The 24,225-nt window shown below is 39.9% G+C and overlaps 1 protein-coding gene across 2 annotated transcripts in view; it reads right to left on the reverse strand.

The window, feature by feature from the left end:
* The window catches only part of ATRIP (ATR interacting protein), a 31,519-nt gene extending 13,495 nt beyond the window's left edge, over positions 1-18,024 (reverse strand). Inside the window, exons 1-6 of one of the 2 annotated variants that reach the window (XR_009761469.1) lie at positions 17,641-18,024; positions 15,940-16,372; positions 14,915-14,997; positions 13,525-13,695; positions 12,265-12,380; positions 10,546-10,703 (exon numbers count right to left, since the gene is read on the reverse strand). Coding sequence is in view for 1 of the 2 variants with exons in the window: in XM_061618044.1 (XP_061474028.1) it covers positions 10,546-10,703; positions 12,265-12,380; positions 13,525-13,695; positions 14,915-14,997; positions 15,940-16,354 (943 nt within the window). In the remaining variant the exon portion in view is untranslated. The remainder of the gene's footprint in view (positions 1-10,545; positions 10,704-12,264; positions 12,381-13,524; positions 13,696-14,914; positions 14,998-15,939; positions 16,373-17,640) is intronic. The other variant, XM_061618044.1, reaches the window with a different exon arrangement.
* Between the last annotated feature and the right edge of the window lie 6,201 nt (positions 18,025-24,225).

Raw genomic sequence — 24,225 nt, forward strand, 5'->3', positions numbered from 1 at the left:
TCACCAAAAATTGATAGGCTTTCTGAAAAAAATATCAAAGAGACACAAGGTAAATTACCGAAGATTTGTTTTGAACTCATGGAACATCTAGAATTGGTGGATACCTGGAGATATATAAATGACAATGCAAAGGAATTTACTTATTTTTCAGAAAGACATAAAACATTTTCGAGGATTGATATGATTTGGATGTCAAAAATTTTAGCGAAGGATATTTTTAAAATGGATATATTACCAAAAACTTTTTCGGACCATAATCCTGTGATATTAACTTTAAAAAAAAAAAATCTTGGATTTAGATGGAGACTAAATGAATCTTTATTACAGAATGATAAAGTAGTACAAGAATGTAAGAAGAAATTAAAGGAGTTCTTTGAATATAATTTACATAAAGGAACAAGTGAAAATATTGTTTGGGATACAAGTAAGGCATTTATGAGGGGATACTTTATTAAATGTAATTCTGAATTAAAAAAAAAGAAACAACAGAAAATGCAATTAATTTTGGAAGAAATAAAACAAAAAGAGGAAGAATTGAAAAAGAATCCAGCTAAAGTTTCTATTGTAAATCAAATTAAAATGTTACAGAAGCAAGTATCAATGTTGACAGTTAGAGAAATTGAAAGGAAATTAAATTTTGCTAAACAAAGGACTTTTGAATTTGCAAATAAACCTGGGAAATGGTTAGCATATAAATTAAGAAAAGAACGTCAAAAAAATATTATTTTAAAGATACAAGAAGGAGATGAGACGCTGTCAGACAATGTAAAAATCAAAAAGATTTTTCATCAATATTACTCAACATTGTATAAGTGTCAAGAAATTCCATCTGAAAAAATAGAAGAGTATTTATTTAAACAGAATTTGCCTAAAATTACAGATTTTCAGAGACAAGTTATTAATGGCCCTATTACGTCAAGAGAGATATCTGAAGCTATAAATAAAATTAAATTAGGAAAGGCACCAGGACCAGATGGGCTATCTGCAATGTATTATAAATGTTTGGAGGAAGAACTCCTGCTACCTTTACAGTCTACAATGAATTCTATTTTGCAAGAGGGAAAGATACCGGATAGTTGGAAAAATGCTAATATAACATTAATACCTAAAGAGGACCAAGATTTAACTAAAACAAAAAATTATCGGCCAATATCTCTACTGAACAATGACTATAAAATTTTTACAATGATTTTGGCTGAAAGATTGAAAATAATATTGCAACAATTTATTCAGGAAGATCAATCAGGGTTTTTACCTAAAAGACAATTACGTGACAACGTCAGGAATGTTTTGAATGTGTTGGAATATTTAGAACAACGAAATGATAAACAAGCAGCTCTGATTTTTTTAGATGCTGAAAAAGCATTTGATAATTTGAATTGGAAATTTATGTTCCAGGTTTTGGAGCAAATGGATTTTGGAGACAACTTTATAAAATGGATCAGATCGATTTATACATCACAGAAGGCCCAGATAATTGTTAATGGAGACTTAACGGATTCATGTGAAATACAAAAGGGTACAAGACAGGGATGTCCATTATCTCCCCTTTTATTTATTCTGGTTTTAGAAGTGCTGCTTAGAGATATAAGGCAAGATAAAAGGATTTCGGGATTAAAAATAAAAAAAGAAGAATATAAATTGAGAGCATTTGCTGATGATTTGATAATTGTACTAGAAAACCCTTTGGAAGGAATTCATATACTGATGGACAAATTAAAAGAATTTGGACCTTTAGCAGGATTTAAGATCAACAATCAAAAAACAAAGATGTTGGTGAAAAATTTAACTTTAAGGGAACAGAAAGAGTTAATGGACAAGACAGATTTTACAATAGAAAAAAAGTTGAAATATCTAGGCATCATCATGACAAATAAAAACTCAAAGTTGTTTCACAATAATTACGAAAAATTATGGACAGAGATTAAGAAAGATTTGCTAAGATGGGATAAATTACAATTGTCATTAATGGGCAGAATATCTGTGATAAAAATGAATGTATTACCGAGAATGATGTTTTTGTTTCAAACAATACCTGTAATATCCTCTGATTTACCTTTTAAACAATGGCAAAAAGATATTTCTAAATTTGTATGGCAAGGAAAAAAACCAAGAGTTAAATTTAAATTACTTCAAGACGCTAAAGAAAGAGGAGGACTGGGATTACCAAATTTGAGACTTTATTTTGCTGCCTGCTGTTTAGTCTGGATAAAGGAATGGATCTTATTGAGGAATAAAAGACTATTGGATTTGGAGGGCCACAATTTGAAGTGGGGATGGCATGGATATCTATGGTATGACAAAGTAAAAGTAAATGTAGACTTTAATAATCATTTTATAAGACGTCCTCTGTTGAAAATATGGAATAGATACAAACCAAGGTTTTATTCGAAAATACCATTATGTGTCTCAAGTCAAGAAGCGTTTTATAGAAGAGAAATGTCTGGAAAAGAGAAATGGTTAACTTATCAAGAACTATTAGAAAATGTACATGGAGAACACATAATGAAAGAGAGAGAACAATTGATAAAGGAAGGATATAGTTTTCATTGGTTTGCCTATTTACAATTGTTAGAAAGATATAAAATGGACAAGAAAATGTATGGGTTTGAAATAAATAAATCTGATTTTGAAATAGGTTTGTGTACAAATGATGAAAACATAATTGCAAAAATGTATAAACTTTTATTGAAAATGGATATGGAGGAAGAACAAGTAAAAGAGTGCATGGTAAAGTGGGCAAAAAATTTTGGTCATAACATACAAATGGATCAATGGGAAAATATGTGGAAAAAAGGTTTGAAATTTACATTATGTTATAATCTTAAAGAAAACTTTTATAAAATGATGTACCGTTGGTACATGACTCCAGAAAAGCTGTCAAAAATGTATAGTAATGTCTCTAATGTTTGTTGGAAATGTAAACAACAAGAAGGATCTTTTTATCATATGTGGTGGTCATGTAAAAAGGCAAAATTATTCTGGGCACAGATAGGCAGGAAGATGCAAAAAATTTTAAAAATAAATATTCAGTCAAAACCAGAATTTTTTTTATTGGGCTTTATGGATAAACAAATAGAAAAGAAATATGGAAGAATAATATTATATATGATTACGGCAGCAAGATTATTATATGCACAAAAGTGGAAAATGGATTCAATACCAACAATGGAAGAATGGCTATTGAAATTAATGGACTTAGTAGAAATGGATAAATTGACGTGTTTACTTAGAGAAAAATCGACAGATACATTCCTTAAGGATTGGAAGCCTCTCTTAGACTTTTTGTCGAAAGATCAAAATAAAATGATGATACTGGGATTTGATGATTAATTAAGACAGCTTATGGAGAAAAGGGATTTTGTATGTATATATATTAAGGGACAGGTTTGATGTATATTATATACTTATAGCTGATCTGTGACAAATCGGAAGTCAACCATTTTATTTTCATTTTTTGTTGTAATATTGTTATGTTTTTTCTTACTTTGTTTTGTTTGTTTTTGGAAAAATTTGAATAAAAATTATATAAAAAAAAAAAAAGATAGTTCTTGTTAATTTAGGCCTATTTAACACATTAAAACTTATTCATCAGGTTGCTTTGACATTATTTGTTGATTAGAACAATTGCAATTTGCTCATTTAGACATAGGAAAAGCACCGTAAATGTTCTTCTTGTTTTGATTTATAACTCAAGAGTATGGGGAGCAGCTGACATTCTGGAAAACAGAGGCATCCTAAAAACCCATAAACCTCTTTCAGAGACTCCAACTCCCAACAGTTGCAACTGTATTTTGGGGTTCCTATGATCTCAAGGGGGGCACATCCTGTGCTTTCTAATGTAGGTTCTCAATCCCAACAAATGAATGCAATTAAAAGATTTCTTAGTTAGAGTTAATTGGTCTTTGAGGAGAGATACTCAAACGTGTTTCTTGCTTAACAGGCTCAGTTTGATTGTTAGGCATCTTACTGTCTAGAAAGAAAAAAATGTTAAGTAATGCAAGCTATCTGTACTGCCTTATATGGAGACAATAACACTTATTGCCGACATTCAGTTTTCATGCTTTGACTAAACTGTAACTCACATTTAAGTAGTTTAAAATGCATCTTGCTACATTAGAAAATCAGAAATCAATAATTTTTTAATGAAGCCTAGAAATTTAATGTAATTTTACAGCGGAAACTTCACATAAAGTTTTGAATTAAACCAATACGTTCCATGTGGAGATTTCTTGTAACAGCTAGGTGCCTATGGACAAATGTCACTCCCCAGTAGTAGTATATGGACTTGGTACCACCAGTAAAAATTGAAGTGTACGCATTGGGGGAAGACAGATGTCCATGATACAACTGCAAGTATCAGCTGGAGTTGTAGGGGGGCATTCACAGCCTGTGGTAGATGGGCAAGTAAAAGGCAAATCCCAGGAAACCTCCTGGTCCAGGGTGGAAGTGACTGCATTACCAAAGTTATGTTATTTAGCAACAAAATTGAAGGTACAACTACATGTAAAGCTTGTAATCAAAAATTTTCAGCAGCAGAAAAAAACCCCACCACGCCAAGGACACACCATCCCAGGTGGGGATTGCAGTATAGCAGCATACTTCAGTGCATGTAACATATGCTCATCAATGTTTCTTAATAGAGGTTATGCACACAAATGATATATGCTCCCATGAAATTTAAACTCCTGATAATGGATAGAGATCAGCTCCTTCAATGAAGTTAGCGCTCCAAAACTTTAGACTACAGAGCCCAATTTCATTTGGAGTGAAGCAATGTCTTGTAAATTCACAGCACAGATACATGATCGGCTCAACATTATTATTATTACTACTACTAATTGAAGTTATATCCTGGCCTTCATCTTGAAGGAGCCCAGAGCAGCAAACATATCAACATAACATTTTAACAAACAAGTTAAAAACAATTACAGATAAAACATTCTTCCATCTAGTGATCTCCAGGTTGCTAGGAACAGTTTCCTTAAGCCATCAAATGCATGGGTAAACAATGTTTTTAAATTCCTCCTGAAATTCAGTAATGAGGGAGACAGACACATAGCACTGGGAAGGGCATTCCACAAATAGAGAGCCACCACTGAAAATGCCCTGTGATGGGTGCCAATGGTGGCACCACCAAGGCTTTGTCTGTTGATTGAAGGGTCCGAGATGGATGATGCCAGGGAACACACTTTTAGGTACTCCAGTCCCAAGCCATGTAGCTTTTTATATGCTAGTACTAACACACTGAATTGAGCCTAGTAGCTCACTGGCAGACAGTGCAGTGCTTTTAGGACCAGTGACACATGGTTCCATCAGGCTATTCCACTTACCAGTGGAGCAGCTGCATTCTGCACTACCTTCAGCCCACAGACTGTCTTCAAAGGCAATTCAATGGTGCTCCACAGACCTCCAACAAACCTGAACCAGTTATGACATCAAGTCCAGCCAGACCTGAGTAATTTTCCTGACAGAGTGACTCTGACAGAGTGACTCACAAACCTCACAACAGGCTATTGAGTGGCCCATTGTTAATGGTGGCACACTGGTCTGGACTAACTGGTTTACCACTCTACACAGCCCTGCTGTGTAGGGAGTAGAAAAAGGGAGTAGAAAAAGAGGAAGACTAAACAAGAGATGGATTGATTCCGTAAAGAAAGCCACAGACCTGAACAAATGGGAGGGAAAGGGCTGTCAGCACAATCACTCATAAGCACCCTCTCTGGCTGCAGGGAGTCCGGGAGGCTCCTTGGTTTACCAACATGTTCCAGATGATAAAGCAGGCCAGATGTTGGCTAGATTGCAAATGGTGCAAGTCCTGAGACACATCTGACCAAACAGAGATATGAGTGAATGGCTGTTCCTATCATGTGGTAGTCGTGGCAGCGAAAACAGCATATCTCTCAGCCTCTATTGCAGTCTCGGTGAATCACCCAGCAGCAGGGCTGTGGAGTCGGTACGCCAGACCTTCGACTCCGACTCCTCTATTTTTCTACTATCCGACTCCAACTCCAACTCTGACTCCTTCACAAATGGCAAATGTATATTAACTAGTAATAACAAATTTACTGTAGTAAAATGGTAGCACAAGACATTTCATCACCACCACGTGAATCCAGAGCTTGGAAAAGTTACTTTTTTGAACTACAACTCCCACGAGCCCAATCCCTGCGGCTGATGGGAGTTGTAGTTTAAGAGTTTCTTCAGAGTATCCAAAATGCAACACAAGATAGTGCTGGAAGATGAGACCCCCAGGTCAGAAGGCACTCACTGAGCTACTGGGGAAGAACAAAAGACAAGTACGAGTAGCGCTGTGACTAATGACGCAGCTGGGTCAAAGCCAAAAGGAAGCCCAGAGGCTGATGCACACAGATGCTAAAGGAGAGTCTGGACGCACACAATAGCAACATGGAATGTGAGAAGCATGAACCAGGGAAAGTTAGAAATTGTCAAGCAAGAAATGGAACGTATCAACATTACAATACTTGGCGTGAATGAATTAAAATGGACGGGAATGGGACATTTTCAATCAGGCAACTACAAAATATTTTATGCAGGAAATTAAGAAGAAATGGGGTTGCTTTAATAGTGAGAAGTGATGTAGCAAAAGCAATTAGGAGCTATAACGCAAGGTCTGGGCAAGTGATATCAGTGAGATTAAACGGGAAACCTATTAACATAACCATCATCCAAGTCTATGCTCCATATCCACATCCACATCCAAACGCAGAAAAAGAGGAATTGGAGAGTACAGGAAATTCATCACACACCAAAAGAAGATGTTCTGATACTCATGGGGGACTCGAATGCAAAAGTAGGGAACAGAGAAGAACTAGGAATTGTGAGGAAATGAAGCAGGAGAAAGACTTATTGAATTCTGTGAAGCCAATAATTTGTTTCTTGCAAACACATTTTTTGAGCAACCAAAAAGATGACTGTACACGTGGACATCACCAAATAGTCAATATAGGAATCAAATTGATTATATAATTAGTAGCAGAGGATGGAGCAGTTCCATACTTTCTGCGAAAACAAGACCAGGAGCAGCTTGCGGTACAGATTATGAACTGGTCATATTGAAAATCAGAGTAAAGTTAAGAAGAAGAACAAAGCAGCCAACATACAACCTGGAAAATCCCCCAGAGCATTCAGAAATCCATCAGATTTAATCAGTCTCCAGAGATGGACTGATCTAACTGGTCCTTCACCTCTGCAAAGGGTGTGTGTGTGTCAGTCACAGCCAATCCAAACCCACCAGGGCATCATCTATCCATGACAATGGGGCAATACTCTCATGGACGGGTTCCTTCTTGCTCATTTGCTGTGCCCACTGGCCTGCGTGTACTGTTTAATGCCAGATCAGTACACAATAAGACTACACTCATCCATGATTTGATCACTGATGAAGATGCCGATTTGGTGTGCATTACCAAGATTTTGGTGGATGACCTCGGAGGAGTTGATCTGACCCATCCTTGTCCACCTGGATACTTGGTGCAGCACAGGCTGCAGAGATGGGGGGAAGGAGGAGTTGCTGTTGTCTACAGAACTTCCATCTCTGTCACCAAGAAACTACTCTGTCTTGGAGCTGGCTGTGAGGGCCTGCACCCAGTGTTGGGCAAGGAAACAGTAAACTAGGGTTGCTGCTAATATACTGTCCACCCTGCTGCCCGGCAGCTTCTCTGACCGAGCTGGTGGTATTGGAGAAGCCCAGAACGATAGTTCTGGGCAATTTCATGCTGAGGCTGCCTCTAGTGTTCTGGCTCGGGACTTCATGGCCTCCATGACGACCATGGAGCTGTCTCAAGTTGTCACCTGCCCAACACACAGGCAGGGCACACCCTCAACTAGATTTTTGTTCCAGATGGAGGAAGCGTGGTCTGGAGATTTACAGCTCCAGTCCTCCCCTGCAGGGGTGGTGGACAGATTGAGATGGTCCGCCCCCGGAGACTAATGGAATCCACTAGATTCCTGAATGCCTTGGGGGAGTTCCCAGGAGATGGAGCAAGTGACCCTGTTGAAGCCCTTGTCATGCTGTGGAACAGCAACACACGTCGGGCTCCTGACATGTTTGCCCTGAGTGCCCTCTCCAGTATTGTGGAGCCTGGTTTGCACCTTGGTACACCAGTGAGCCTAGGGCAATGAAACAGGCTAGACAATGGCTAGAACACAAGTGACGAAAGATGTGCTGTGAGGCTGATCGGGCACGAGTAAAACATCATACTGTGTGGTGGTGAGGGCAGCAAAGGCCCACTTCTGTCACCATTGCATCCTCAAGCAGCCGTCCAGTGGAGCTTTTCCATATTGTTCAGGAAATTGAGTTTTAGACCCTTCAGAGGCCCACTGTGAATTGCTTGCAAGGCACTGTGAGGATAAAGTTGCTTGCCTCCGTAGCAATCTTGATGCCCCATCCGTGTCTACTGTAGTCCCTAGTGAGGTGCCCAGTGCAATGTCTGCTGCAACTTCTTGGGATCGGTTTCAGTTAATGTGGCCTGATGACGTGGACAAGGTGCTTGCGACAACGCGGTCAGTAACATGTCCTCTCGACCTTTGCCTTTTTTGGCTTATTAAAGCTTGCCAAGGAGTTTGACCGAGTGGATCCAGGATGTGGTCAATACATTGTTGCAGGAGGGGGAGGTTCAAGCTCCCTGCTCACACATCCAGGTTTCTGTAATACACACCAGATCATCCACGATCAAATCGTGGACAAGAGTTGTTTTCTTGTTAATGCTGATCTAGCATTAATTAAGAGCACCACCAAATGCGAAGGCAGGTCAGCATGGCAACCCAACTCTCTGATGGAGGGTGGGTGAGCAGGGGCAACCGGTGTCAAATGTCTACTCTCCACTCTTTTATGATAACATAGCTTCGGCTATGGGGCGGTATACAAATGTAGTTATAACAACAACAACAACAACATTGTCTATACCTCACACTATACCTCTCACTCCCGAGGACCCTGGTAATAGTAGCCCCCTGAACCTCCCCCACCTGCTCCCTCTGAGCCAAGCAGATGATACCATCACTGATTTTCCACACTGCGCCATGGCAACTGCTCAGTCCCTCAACAGGAATGCTCAGTATCACATTCACCACTCACAAAGCATCCTACATATGTGCCCATGAATCGTTTCCACACTATCACCAAGTCAGTATTCCCCAGTACTCCGTCTCTCATCAAGAGGCTGGGTTAGGACCAGGTTGCTTCTTCCTCTCACAGAGAAGTCAATCCAATCAGCACTCAAACGTATCGGGGGTAATGCCTTAGCCCAAATGGATCCAAAAGGGAAAATCCACTTTGGTGGCAACCCCACCGCTGGTGGGCCCACTACCGTCCAAGGTAGCATTCTTTTATCAGGTCCTGTGGAGCTGCTGGTAAAAGCAGACACAGGTGCCAACAATCAGGAACTGCTGAGTCAGGCCTGGCTGGCCTCTCTAAAAAGCCAAGCTGCCCTGCAAGAGTATCACAAGTAGCGACAGCAGGCGATAGATATTGAAGTGCACTATTCACTCTCTGCCTGGAGAGACAGTCTGGGCTTCTTCTCCCTCTGCTGCTGCTGGTGGGTGCTAACATTAAGAAAACAGTTGCAGAGGTGTATTTGTAGGGGAAGGCAACACACCTGTCCTGTATTACAGGGATGTCTGTTCAGTCCAATTTCAGTTCAGATCAGAGATATAAGTCACACCTTCAGCAAAACTCATAAGGCAGTCTTAATTTAGTGAGGAGTATAACTAGTACAGCCCACTAATGCACACATTCAAGGGTTTGCTAGAGTTGCCTTTCAATATACCATATAATACAGAATTTACAGTATAGCTGGAATTAGTTTACAAACAGGTAATATGCAAGCAACAGAAGGCAGTGATGCAGCAATGGCATTAATCTTTACAGTAAAGAGTCATGTTCCGAGTACTGCCTTGAAGTGATAAGGATTAATAGAGAAAGAAAACAAAAATTATATGCAACACTTTATTCCCAAGCATATTTTCTTGGAAGCAAAATCTTATTGCTTTTAATGGAATTTATTTCTAAGAAAGTATATGATTAGTATTGTGGCCTAAATATCCTATAAGAAAATTAATGGGCTCAATCCATCAAGTGCTACTGTTGGGGTTTTGGGCTCTGAGCAGGGTGTCAACTTGAGTCCCCTTTTAGCTGAGTATCTGAACAGGCAGGGGCCCTTCGATGCCCACAGTTGCAACCACCCCCTTTATTTTCCCAGAAAGGAAAGCAACGGCAGTTTCAGTTCCACCATTTTTGTTTTTGATGGCAGCCATAATGGGTCTAGGGAAGGGTGGAGGAATTAAATAGCAGTGGACTCCTTGCAAGTGTAACCACAGCCAAAGTCCCAGCACTTGCCCAGGTTGGCTGCACAGTGGTACTGATACTAGCTACTGCTGCACATCTTCCATCCATCCCTGTAGGACCTCCTTGGAAACCTAAACATTCAAACTGCAGCAATATTTGTTTTCCCAAGTGAACCACCAGTGACATCACTGCAAGATGTACAAGAATCAAATATAATTAACTGAGAATGCACATACCCTTATGAACTGAAGGTGCTCGCACATGGAACTGTGTTCTGGAGCAGCCTGGTTTAGGTGATCTCTCAGGTCCAAAAGAATCTTTTGTAGGATAACTTTTTTTTTCATTCTGTGTACATCCTTCAACTTCTACAGCGTTAGGAGGGCTCTTCTTAGGACTAAACAATTAAATAAAATGTTTTAATTGCAAAATATTTTAGAATTTTAAATTGTTATCATCTACATTTAGAAACTGGCCCTTATCCCGCAGAAGCCCAGGGGTGTGAACATATAACAAACAAACATAAAACAATATCATTAAAATCATATTAGATTATAAAAGCAATCCAAAATAATTCAGGAGCAGCATCTAAAATGGCCATATTCATTCACCAACCTCCCCCCGAATACTTGTGGGAACAGAGGTGCCTTACCTCCACAGAAAGAGAGTTCCACACATAACAATTTACAAAAAAAAAGCATAAAGAGAACAACCTCTTCAATAACTCTACATTAATTAAATATATTAAAAACAATTAGAACTACTGGAAATGTATACGTTTATAGCAATCATGTTAACTTCAGCCAACAAATAACACTTGAGTGGGGGAATAAGCAGAGAAAATGTCTTGCATATTATCTAAAATAATTTCCTCCAGAGTGTTGACTACATGATCTACAGGGTATAATTTTTTTTTGTTATCCCTCATTCTTCACTTCCATGTTTGACCTTAGTTTGTATATTTTATGCAAGGAGTTCCACAAATGGGGAGCCAGCACAAGGAAGAGCTATACTATGTCATACTCACTAAAGGGACTGTAAGATGAGCCTTGCATACAGACTACAGGGTCTAACCCTGCAGATATGGGAAGAAGTGCTTCAAGTGATTGGGCCTCAAGGCATTTAGGATTCCCACCTTGAATTGGGCCTGGAAGCAAACAGGCAGGCAGTGCAGTTTGCACAGGATCAGTGTCACGTGATCCCTTTTTGCAATGTCGCTCACAACATGTGCAACTGCATTCTCCACTAGCTGCAGGTTCCAGACCATCCTCAAGGGTAGCCTCCTGTAGACAGTCAATCAGGAGGTTACTAGCACATGGATCAAAGTGGCCAGGCTCTCTCAGTCCAGGAAAGGCTATAGCTGGCAAGTGATCCAAAGCTGGAAATAGGCATTCCTTGCCACTGAAGCCACCCAGACCTCAAATGATAATGCTGGATCCAGCAGCACTCCCAAGATATGCATCGGCTCTTTCAGGGGGAGTGCAACTCCATCCAGAATAGGCCGTCTCTCAATTTCTGGACACAAGAACCACCCATCAATAGTGCCTCAGGATTCAGTCTTAGATTGTTGGCCCTCATCCAGCCCATTACTGCCTCCAGTATTTCACTTCAACACTTTCTTCATAGTGAACTATTGGTCCAAACTGGCTTGAATCTCAACCTTAGAGGCTTAACATAACAGACTACATCACACATCAGTTTATTCTCCAACTATAATAGCAGCAAGCTGGAAAGTGTGAATGCTATTCATTAACACGATTTTGCACATTAGAAGGCAATCTTGTATGAAGATTTATGATGCGAGTTCAATGATGGTGTCTGCACTACAGCTTGCAAGGTGAAAGGAGTAGTACAATTAATTGGATTCAACAATAAAAATGATTAAATTCTTGGCTGTCCTAACTGTCTGGCACACAGTGGACCTGTATACTAACTAATGTGATCTTTTTACTATATACCTGGTATATGACACTGAAGGAGTAACAGGTTTAATTCTTTCACAGTTCAAAAGCTTTGTTCTCAGCTCATTCATTTCTGCATCTCTAAACTGCAGCTCAGATGTCAGTGACTGTAACTGAAAGAATAAAATGCTTGATGTTAGGCTCAACAAAAGAGCACACAAATTAAAAAGAATATCCAACAGACTGAAAAATGAAGCAACCAAGAAAAAAGTTTTTGTACTCCTGTTTTATTCATGCTTTCCTCCAAGTTGCATCTAAATCAGCATGCTAACAAATTATAGTTATGACAGCCCAACTGAATACTTGTGCACTAGAACACTTTGAGACAGAAAAAATACACTACAATGGGCCACCAGTACACTCAGACAATACTGCACAGCTTTAGAGACAGAAGATACAGCAAAAACTACATCCATTTATTTTGTTGCACTTCAGGAAAACAATGATGGTTCAGAAACAGAGAATAAAAATAACATTATTATGGAGAGTAAAAAATTATGAATAATTAATTTCAACTTGGAAAGTTGAGTGCTTTAACAGTCCAACTCTTTCCCCCCCTTTTTTTGTAAAAGCATGAATGCTTGGGAAAGGGTGTACCAAGAACTTTGCTAGTAAAATGTAGACATTGTACTTGCTCTCCTCTAGCATCACAAGTAGGAACGACAGAGGTATTTAACTTGAATGCTGAAGGTCAAATATTATTTGTGCATCATGAGTCAGTTTAAATTAAGTGTACTTTCTTACCAACTTCTTAAAAATCCTTTTATATAAACATAAATAGGAAAAAGAATAGAAAAAAATAAGTCTGTTATATGTAGTGTTGAACTACGACCTGGGAGACCAGGGTTCGAATCCCCACATAGCCATGAAGCTCATTGGGTGACCTTGGGCCAGTCACTGCCTCTCAGCCTCAGAGGAAGGCAATGGTAAACCACCTCTGAATACCACTTACCATGAAAACCCTATTCATAGGGTCATCGTAAGTCGGAATCGACTTGAAGGCAGTCCATTTTTTTCATATGCATAAAACAAGCCATTAAGAATTTTCAGTTGGCACCCAATAAGCAGCACATTAATTCCCTAGCTCAAAAATTATAATGAAAGATCACATCTGACACATACTTTCATCTTTTCAACATATGATTAAAAATCATTAAAGATTTGCTTAAAAGGGGGAAAAGAACAAAAGGAATGTTTTTAAAAAAGGAAAACCTAAACTTTTTGATGCGGATTTTATTTTCATTCATTAAATAGTACCTTTCTGGAGAATTCCTTTTCTTTTTCACTGAAAGTTTGAGCTTTCTCTTTTTCTAGTAGTGTGTACGATTTTCGCTGTTCCTCCACAGTGGATTCCATCTGCTGCATTGAATCTCGTAAAATTTTGATTTCTCCATTTTTAATTAGGATTTCATCCTGCATTTCCTTCAGCTGCAAATTCACAAAAATACAAGCAAAAGAATTCCCTGCATTCTACAAGCTTTATTTTAAATGAAATCACAGCATCCGTTACTCCCTGTACTCTTCAAAAAGTCCTATACACATTTACCTAGAGTAAGTCTCAATGAATCCAACTGGGTTCTCCTCCAAGTGGATATATAGGAGTATGTAATTAAGAACACAATAAGAGCTCTACCAAAAGCCAATCTCATCCAGCATCTTGCTCTCCATAGTGGCCTGAGACAGCCCACAAGAATAACATGAAGGCAACAGCCATCTCCCATTGTTGTTCCCTGGTAGGTGCTAACGAAAGGCATACTGCCATCATGTGTAGAAGTCAATGAACACTTTGTCCTCCATTAATTGTCTAATCCCCCTTTAAAGCCAACTAAGCAAGTGGCCGTCACTACATTTTGTGGCAGTACATTCCATTGCTTCCCTGCTCCTAGGTTAAATGTGCATTCAAAAAGTCTGTGCAACACTCTACCTATCAGAGCTAGGATCCAGCCTGCTCACATGTTTGCCTCACTACTCCAACAGCCAAATAATTATTTTCCTCCCCAAAGCCAAGGCTTCCAGTCACATCAAGTGGGTAAAAGCAGTCTGGGTACACATGTGTTTAGGGATAGAGCAGCAGTTTGCAAAGGAAAAGTTGTAGACAGAGGAAGAGTTGAGCACAACTCTCCTCCCTTCTGTTTCTCCCCTGCAATGCATACCTTCCACCACACTGCAGCAGACAAGCAATGGCTGGGCTTCCACGACCAGTCATGCAGTTTTGCCCTCAAGATGCAGAACCAAAGGTGAGAAGGAAGATTGGGGGTGGGGGGAGATGGCAGTTTTGAATTGAATTTGAGTGTTGGGTTTAGAAGTAAGTTGATAGCTTATATTTATTTCCACATTGTTGGATGCCAACTTCTAAAAAAAGTCTCATCACCTGCCTCTTCAAAGGCAGATACATGCATTTTTAATGAGCTAGTACTGGTAGACAGTACATAGCTGAAATCCCTCTGCCAAAAAAAAGTGTCAGGCGCCTACCTTCCATATTTACTGCTTGTACAACATACAGAACTATTTTGAGATATCAAAACTTCCCCACCTCCTTGTATAGACATTTTTCAATGAGATCCAAGTCTTGGGTCCAGAACTTCACCACTGGCATATGCCAGAGATGGCTGCCTTAAGTCTAAAACATTCAGAAAACAAAACAAACCTTTTTCTTAGTTTCCTCATATTGCACATGAAGTGCTTCAAGTCTCAGTTTGTCTCTAGATGAGGTTTCTTCTGTGCCACTTCCTGTTGACAGAAAGAAGATTGTGAAATGTGGTCTTAGGATTTGACATTAGTTATTAATGTTTTTGTGAATTGGGGATACAAATTAACAATCCACCCCTACATATTGAAATTCACAAATAAAGCTTGTTCCATGGGATTTTTGCTCCACGGATCTTCCAAAACTAAGGAGTGTAAATTCCATAGAGTTTGGCATTTAATTATGTACCTTTGGGCACCCCTGTACTCAGAGAAGGAAACCAGTATGGCTACCTGCACAATCTATATACCAGAACTGTCACTTTTCTGTGTGCTACATGGACTGAAGGAGGATCAGCATGAGTTTAGTTGCAATCCTTACCGGGAAGTGAGCCCCAAACTCAGTGCGGTTTACTTTTGAGTAGACATGCACAGGATTGCATTGTAAGTCTCATGGGCATGCCTTTATTGAGAACCAGGGCTGTGGAGTCGGTATGTCAAACCTTCGACTCCGACTCCTCTATTTTTCTACTGTCCAACTCCGACTCCTTCATAAATGGCAAATGTGTATTAATTTTTCTACTGTTTGACTCCGACTCCTTCATAAATGGCAAATGTATATTATTAATATTTATAAATTAATATTAATATTAAAATATTAATTTTATTTTGAAGTTGGAGTCAGTACATTTCTACCTACGACTCCACCCAAAATTGCTTCCGACTCCGACTCCACAACTCCGACTCCACAGCCCTGTTGTGAACACAAATGCAGAACAGAACAACTTTCTCACATAAGGCTAGGCTGTATCTGCAAGCTCTGAAATTCTCAACTGCATTATCCAAACATTGTGGGGGCGGGCAAGCCGGGGGAATTAGAAATACCTAAAGCAGATTTGTTGCAGTTTCTCTGCCAATGATTATGTATGGAGATGCAAACTGCTTCCTATCAATCCACATTCAAAACTGCATTTAGGCTGCACATACCAAACTGCCCAGTAGATTGTGTGTCTGTTGTGAGGTCAATATTCCATTGCTTAAGATGAGGTGCTTTGATGGTGTTGTTCGAGTGGGAAGACAGCTCAGCATTCTGCTCAGTTTTCACTATGTTTGTTTTCAAAGAAACATTTTGTGTCAATGCCTGGGAAGCAATAATATCTATCTCCTCCAAGTCATCTGCTGTAAAATCATCACTGTCCCCAAAAGGATCTTCCAGTTCTTTACGCTCAGTTCTGGCATGACTTTTGTAACGCTTGTTTGGAGGAAAGCCATCTCCATGGTTTCCAATATTATTTCGGCTTGTAGCTCTCTGATGAGATAAAGCAGTAATTTTTGCCTGATCCACACCATATAATATGGAGCTGTTTCTCTTCTTATTCCCAAAGAAATGGTTCACCGACATTCTTTGTTAAACGTTAGTCTGGCAAATAGAAAAGATATAAAATACTTTACAGTTGAAACAATTTAGTTACCAAATTCCTAACCAAATGCCAAAATCCAAGAGGGCTGAGACAGAAGTCAGCAACAGGGCTGCAAACTAGTTTTGAATATGCCGGTTTCTCTCTCATTCATCAGATTTTCTTTCCTACAGCAGATACTCTTACAGCCCAATTGTAAGCATGCTTACTTGGAAGTAAGTCCCAATGTATTTTCTGGACCTTACTCGCATCTAGATGTGCATAGGACTTGACCTTTCACTGGCTTATTAGTCGGTCCAATGATCTGCCAAGCCTACAAAAGCAGCCAAGGCAGAATTCTGGTATTTAAACAGAATTGGCATTACTGTAAACATTTTAAAGCAGGTTTAAAATCCAAGCAACAACTTGTATGCGGATCAGGCTATCTACTGATTTTACAGATCTCTTAGCCTATGAGATTAGATTCTAATTTTTTTTGAACCTGGAGAGAACATAGACAGACATTTAACTTTGTAATAACATGATTTTTCATGAAGCTGATAAGATATTCTGTTTTCTTTTAAAGAACATTTTGCCTTCTGCACTACAGAGAAAGTATGAAGGCAGAATTGAAATATGAACTTCTTATACAAACAATCCCTGTAATTATGAACTGGAACCCACTGTGTGCAGTAGAGGAATCCTATGTATGGGATGCTGACAGAAGACTAGCTTAGGCACTTTATAGTCCAGGCACTTTATAGTCCACTCCTATGAATGTTATTCAAAAATAAGCTCACCAAGTTCAGTGGATCTTTTTGCCAGAGTAAGAATACGCAAGATCTTAGTCTTAAAGATAGAATTACTGTGGCATGAACTTTCATATTTAACAGACTATTTAATGAAGTACCATGCTAGACAACAGACAGTGGATATTCAGAGCAATGCTTCACATGCATGACTTTTTAGTATCCCAGTTATCAAAAGATTCCATAATTTCAAAGCGCAGGACACACAATGTATGTGTCATATTTAAGCTCTACTTATTAAGTTTTCTTCCACACGAATACATATGGATCAACTTGCACATCTATTATGTAGGATGTTATAAGTTTAAGCCACAATAAGCAGGTAAGAAAACATAATGCCTCTGACTTGAGACAACAAAAACATGCAGCTGCTGTTCTGCATGTTTTTACTGGGCAAGTGTATTCTCTTAACTTACATGCTCGTATAATATTGCTTCCCATATTGCAAAAAATGAGGCATGGAGAGGCAATGACCAACATACCTGATACTACCAAGAAACCATCATACCAGCTCCACCATAGAAAATTAGACAGGCGGAACCAATTCTTGGGAATAACATGAGTAGTCGCCCGATTCAGTGTTGCCTCTGCCACTTCACCTGCAGCCTGGGAAGTCAACCTCATTTGCTCCCCGTCTCCTGTCGCAGCACCTCATCACCAGTTCCACCAGGGGTGTGAACTAGTGAGCCGAAGAGAAAAGAAACATACACCTCCCCAGAAAGGCCTCTACTGGCGCTTCTCTCCTGCGCCGAGCCGGGAACAGCTATCTCCACCCCAGACCCCATCAACCAATCGATGGCCCGCTCTCTACAACGACGGTAATGTCTGGTCAGCTCAGTGGAGGAAAAACGGAAAGCTGAATAGGAAGGAGGCAAACACAGACTGTAAGGACCTCAGCAATTGGTCGATTGGGATGTTTCTGTCTGAGTGCTGTGGATTAGCCAGAATTCTTACGTTTTTAGACCGGATGTCCTTGTTATCTTTGCCGCCTCGGCCATTTCTGGATACGGTGGTAAAAGAGGGAGCGGCTCATAAAGAGCGATTTAGAAAGCTCGGAGGACTTCATCCTTGCAGTGATTTGGACCCTCAGAGTTCCCGCTTTCCAAAACAAAATTAAAAAGTTGAAGGAAAGATAGGAGTTATGTTCGTTGCAGCTCAGGCCACGTTGTGTGTGAAAAAGTAATAATTTATGTATTTGTTTTAGTTTAGATTTTTTTAAAATTGCTCTGTAAACACTCCCCCTTAGGAAAGGTAGAAATAATGTATGTTATTCATTATTTGTTTGCAAGACTTAGGGGTATTTTTATCCTATCCTTTAGTTCTGAGATTTTACAAAGCGAATTTCAATCCAAAGCAAGAATAAAACACCCTGGCATTGTTACAAAAACTCAGAATTAACAGATCAGCAAAACAAATGGATAAGCCCGCAGCAGCCATAAAACAGGAACATTTACATTCTTATTTCTCCCCTCTCCATCCCAAAAAAAGAAAGTTGGGGAGAGGAAGTTGAAAAACATGCTGTTACTGGGGAAGAGTGCAAAGAGTATGAGTTGGTTTGAGACAACTCTTTTCTAGCCCCCATACAGAAGTGGTGGTGCTTGGGCTGAAGCAGAATTATTCATGACAACCTTCTTACCATAGTAACTACAGACTATGGAGGTTCTGAAAAATATAACAAGTCTTGGTCCACCTTAAAGACTTACTAGTTTGTTTTTGGTATATGCTTTTGTGGACTTAGTTCCGTTTCATCAAATTTATGTTAACAGTGTGTGTTACTCAACATTTTCTGTATCTATAAAAGGGAGTGGCTCATGCTGCACTTAGAAAATTATACTGAATCAGGCCATTTGGTCCATCTAGCCAAACTCAATATTATTTACACTCTTCGGGTTTTCAGACAGCCCTGCCTGGAGATGTCAGGCATTCAACCTGGGACCTGTTGCCTGGAAAGCGTGGTCTGTCACTGAGCCAAGGCTCTTCCCTTGCTTTGCTCCCCCCATCATCACTCTAAGCTGCACGTAGAAGAGCACAAATTTACAATCATTACAGCCATGTGAAATGAAATGTGCACTCCTAAGCTTTCATGAACTAGAACTTAGTTGCATTAAACGTTATCTTTACCTGGCAAATACATGGATAGAGAGGAAACAACTGTAAAGTGAAGTCAAAGGCCATGGAATACAAGGAGTAGATGCAATATTAATGTAGAGTCCAAATGTAATCAAGATAAAAATGACATTCATAGCACTCATAGGAGATAAGACTATATTTCTAGGTATGCTACACTAACAACCCATTAACCCAGCAGCCTCTGATGATATTACTATATTTCTAGTTATGCTATGTTATCCTAATTTTTCAGGGCAGACATAGCATTTGAATATATGAAGCAATAATATAGAAGATTTACTCTGTAATGCACTGGCTACATTTCCTTCTCCACTGAACAGTAAAAATCAAGCTCCATGCCTGGGATCTGGGGCAAGGCTTCCAAAGCATAGGAACATGAGAAGCTGTCTCATTTATTTATTAAATTAATATCCCGCCCTTCCTCCCAGAAGGAGCCCAGGGTGGCAAACAAAACCATTAAAAATACTCTTAAAAAATCTTAAAACAAAAGACTTTAAAAGCATTAAAACATCTACAAAAACATATTTTAAAAAATAAACAGTTTAAAAAACCATCTTAAAAAGCAATTTCAGCACAGACCCAGACTAGGATAAGGTCTCTACTTTAAAGGCTTGTTGAATGAGGAAAGTCTTCAGTAGGCACCAAAAGATAAGAGAGATGGTGCCTGTCTAATATTTAAGATACAAAGAATAGGTGCCACAGCATTAAAGATCTGCTTCCTATGTTGTGTGGAATGGACCTCCTGATAAGATGGTATCTGCAGGAGGCCCTCACCAACTGAGTATCTAAGGGGTAAGACAATATTTCAGGTATCCTGGTCCCAAGCTGCATAGGGCTTTGTACACCAAAACCAGAACCTTGAGCATGGCCCGGTAGCTAATGGGCAGCCATTGTAATTGTTGCAGCAGTGGGGTGACATGTTGGCGATATTCTGCCGCAGTGAGCAGTTGCACCGCCATATTTTGCACCAGATGCAGCTTCTGGACCAACCTCAAGGGCAGTCCCACATAGAGTGCATTACAGTAATCCAGCCTGGAGATTACCAATGCATGAACAGCAGCAGTTAGGCTATCCTGGTCCAGAAAATGGTTGCAGCTGTCTTACCAGCTGAAGCTGGCAAAATGCTCTCCTAGTCACAGGCCACCTGGGCCTCTGGCAACAAAGATGGATCCAGACTATGAACCTGCTTTTTCATAGGAAGTATGACCCCATCCAAAGCAGGCAACTGCTACACATAGTTAGACCATTGGTCCATCTAGCTCAGTATTGTCTATTTTGACTGGCAGCAGCTCCCAAGTATTCCAGGCAAGGGATATTCCCCACCTTACCTGAAGATCAGACCTGGGACCTTCTGTACGTAAAGCAGATGCTCTACCACACAGTTCCAGGCAAAGTTCTTCATTTACAAATTAGCCCTTAACAATAACAATGCAAAATTAATGGTCTGTTGACAACCTTTGCTCTGCACATATAACAGATATACAACAAATATAACAGAAAGAAAAAATGCATCTTCAGCTCACATTCACAATAAGAATAATCCATCAAGCCTAATTTATAAATATATAAACTAAGCAGTTCATAGATATCCGAATGAGACTGACAATTATCAGCTATATATTAAAATGTAGAAATGGCAGTAAGTTCTTCAGACCATTGTGGGTGTTTTTCCTTCCATCTTTGCAGTATAAGTCTCTGCATCCATAAGGGCTCACAGGATCCAAATTTTGTTGTCCCCACATGTACTTACAATTTGATATCCTTGGGGACACCACAAAGGCTGCAATTCTAAACCATCACACACACTTCCCTTAGGAGTAAGGAGCCATAGGATTAGTCAAATAGTCTATGCCTGTTTTGCATACCTGATTGCATACCTATTTTGTCACCTTTGCAGAAGAAGGGCTTTCATATGCATTTACAAGAAACTCAAGTCTTAGGGTCAATCTACAATTTTGAATCTCCCATGATTGTTAAAAAAACTAAATAGTAACCCCAAGTAGGTGGAGGGAAAGCAATTAAACCTTTCAATTTTCCCAGTCACCCTCCTGCCACAGCTGTTATTGGCTCTGCAGGGAATACATACAAGTGTCCCACCCATTAAAAAAAAGTTACCAACAGTTTGAGGACCAATTTTGAACAGAAAAATTATGAAGGAAGGAAGTCTGATGCTTCTTCCCTAGTGTCATATCCCTAATCTTCAAGGCAGTCAAATAGGGTTGCAAATTAATAGAGAAAAAGGAGGTTCTAATCACAGATCTCTTGTATCATGTCTGGTGTGACCCATAAAAAACAACTTGTTGGGCATCCAGTACATTGCTGTAGCCTCATTAACACCTTCTTCAGTTTCCTTAAAGATCTCTTAATAGCCCTCAAGAATTTCATGCAAGCCTGAAGAGCATTCACTTAATTCAGTGAATGAATTTGGTGTATAAAGAAAAGCTCTCAGCTCTCTAAAGGTTACATAATATATGGGGTCTCAGTCAGAGACAGAAGACCTAGTCATGAGTGGGTGACAACTTGAAGGCAAGGCAATCTCTGGTATTTCTCAGACTAAGGAGGTGAGCTTAAAGCAAGTTATATAGACCAACCAGGGCCCCGTTGGTTCTTCAAGGTATAAGGGCATAGGAGCAACTGGAGCACGGCACAGGGAGCATATCACCCCTGTGCTTTATCAACTCCACTGGCTCCCAATTTGTTTCCGAGCCCAATTCAAAGTGCTGGTTTTGACCTTTAAAGTCCTAAACGGCCTTGGACCAGTGTACCTAAAGGACCGCTTACGTCCATATGTTCCTACCCTGGAGAGCATCTGCGTCTGGTCACCTCTGCGTGCCTGGAATGAAAGAAGTTAGATTGACAGGCACGCGGGAGAGAGCCTTTTGATTTGTGGCTCCCAGACTTCGGAATTCCCTGCCCCAAGAAGCCCGCTTTGCTCCCTCCCTGATGGTCTTCCAGAAACTTGTAAAAACCATTTTGTTCCGGAGAGACTTTGGTTGGGACTGTTTAAGTTTTTTGTCTTTTATTTTTATCTTTTAAGTTCTTTTATTCTCACTCTTTTATATGTGTATGCACATATATACATGTATGTATGTTTGTATGTGTATGCATAATGCATTTTAGGTATTTTAACAGTATTTTATGCATTTCAATTTATGTTTTAATTTGTGTTTTTATTGTGTCTTTTATTATATATGTGTGCTATTTTATTGTAGCCGCCCTGAGTGCCCTATTGTAGGGTAGAAGGGTGGGATAGAAATATTTTAAATAAATAAATAGGAAAATCAGGCTAATATCTCCTTTAGGCTGTGAGCCCTGGGTTTAATGAAGTACAGTTAGATGGACTCCAAACTGGATGATTAAGTGGTGGGGCCATTATGTAGATCTGATCATGGTCACCTTAAATTATCTGCCCACTTTTAATCTGCAAGGATCAAAAAGAAACATACTGTTCATGTGCATGCACCACTCTCCTGTCCCCCCTTCTTGTTGCAGGTCCTTTGTTCCACAAAAAGATGCTCCTGAGGAGCAGGGAGCCCAACAATGTGTGTCACACGGGGTGGGATGGGGTGGGGCACTGCAGCCTCTGGAGGGAAAGAAATCAACAGGAATCAATAGCCCACCCCCATTCATACATGAGTGGAAATGTCTTCTACTCATACAAAGAGTACTTTGGATACAACCCATTGTTTCTTCAGCTACAGACAGAAATACTGGAGAGATGTTGAACAGAGGCAGGCACCAGATCTTCTGCAAAGGCAGATAGTGAGTTTTTTTTTTAAATCAACTCATCCCCACTGTTAGGATGGAAATGTATTTGGACTTGATATGATTTTAATATTGGTTTATTTCCCTGTGACCTGACTTGTGACCTTCCAGTGGCTCATGGTTAATAAAAGCCTATTTCAGCTGGATTTCATTTCCCTCCCTATATCTATATGCATAGTAGTAAAATGGCCCATATAAAGTGGCCATGTTGTATCACAAAAGCATTCTTGCACTTGATTCATATGCTTATAGGCCTTGACACGCATATCCCTACAAGTGTAAAGTTGTAACTTGAGTGATCTTTCTGATTTAATGGCTCTGCCTGTAGTTATTCCTCCCACATTATCTGTCTCTGTGTTCCCTTCTGACTGCACTGCTTATCTCAAGGCCGCATACCTATGCAAGCTCTTAGCTGAAAAGAAATTAAGATATGCCTTCTTTGTTATTCCAAAGCACCCCTTTCCTCCTATCTATACTGTTACTTTGTCTAGTAGAAAACCGAATGTCTGGAGCTTTCTTATCTGAAGCACCCCACTTTGAATGTTTTGATATCACAATGACTAGAAGTTTTCTTGAATGTAATGACGCATAAACCCCCAGTTTTTATTATCTTTGGGGAAACTATATAACTCTCTGCTCTTTCAATAAACGGGGTTCCCACTTCTGAATAGCATCTTGCTTGAAGGTACTGGGTCCCCTTTGCAAAGGTAAATATTGTGTGTGTGTTATTATTATAGCCTCTGGCAGTGGATAATTGCGCTCAACTCCGCACCTTCCCGGGTGTTTGCGAGCTGAGAAAGACAGTGATGGCTCGCGTGTTGGGTTTGGACCTAACAAATTGGGGGCTTGTCCGGGATCCCTTGTGCGGACCCCTGTATTGCCATTGCACCCCTTTATTTTGACAACAGGCGCCACGAGAGAGTTTTCTCGGTTGTCGAGGAAAGCGGGTTGATTGGCAGTGCAGGGATAAAGCACAGTTGAGAAGATCTCTGCCAGACGCTATGGCTCAGAAAGGGAGCGTACCGGTAAAGGATGGCCCCTTGGGAATAATGTGCAAACTCTGGGAAGAGAAGGAGTTGCCATTATTGAAAGGAATGAAAAAGAAACAAATGATTGAGCTCTGTGCGGAAGTATGGCCGCGGGTTACTGCAGTGTTGGCACTGGGTGAACGG

The sequence above is a fragment of the Rhineura floridana genome, chromosome 3, assembly GCF_030035675.1.
Source record: "Rhineura floridana isolate rRhiFlo1 chromosome 3, rRhiFlo1.hap2, whole genome shotgun sequence".
In the NCBI taxonomy this organism is placed as follows: Eukaryota; Metazoa; Chordata; class Lepidosauria; order Squamata; family Rhineuridae; genus Rhineura; species Rhineura floridana.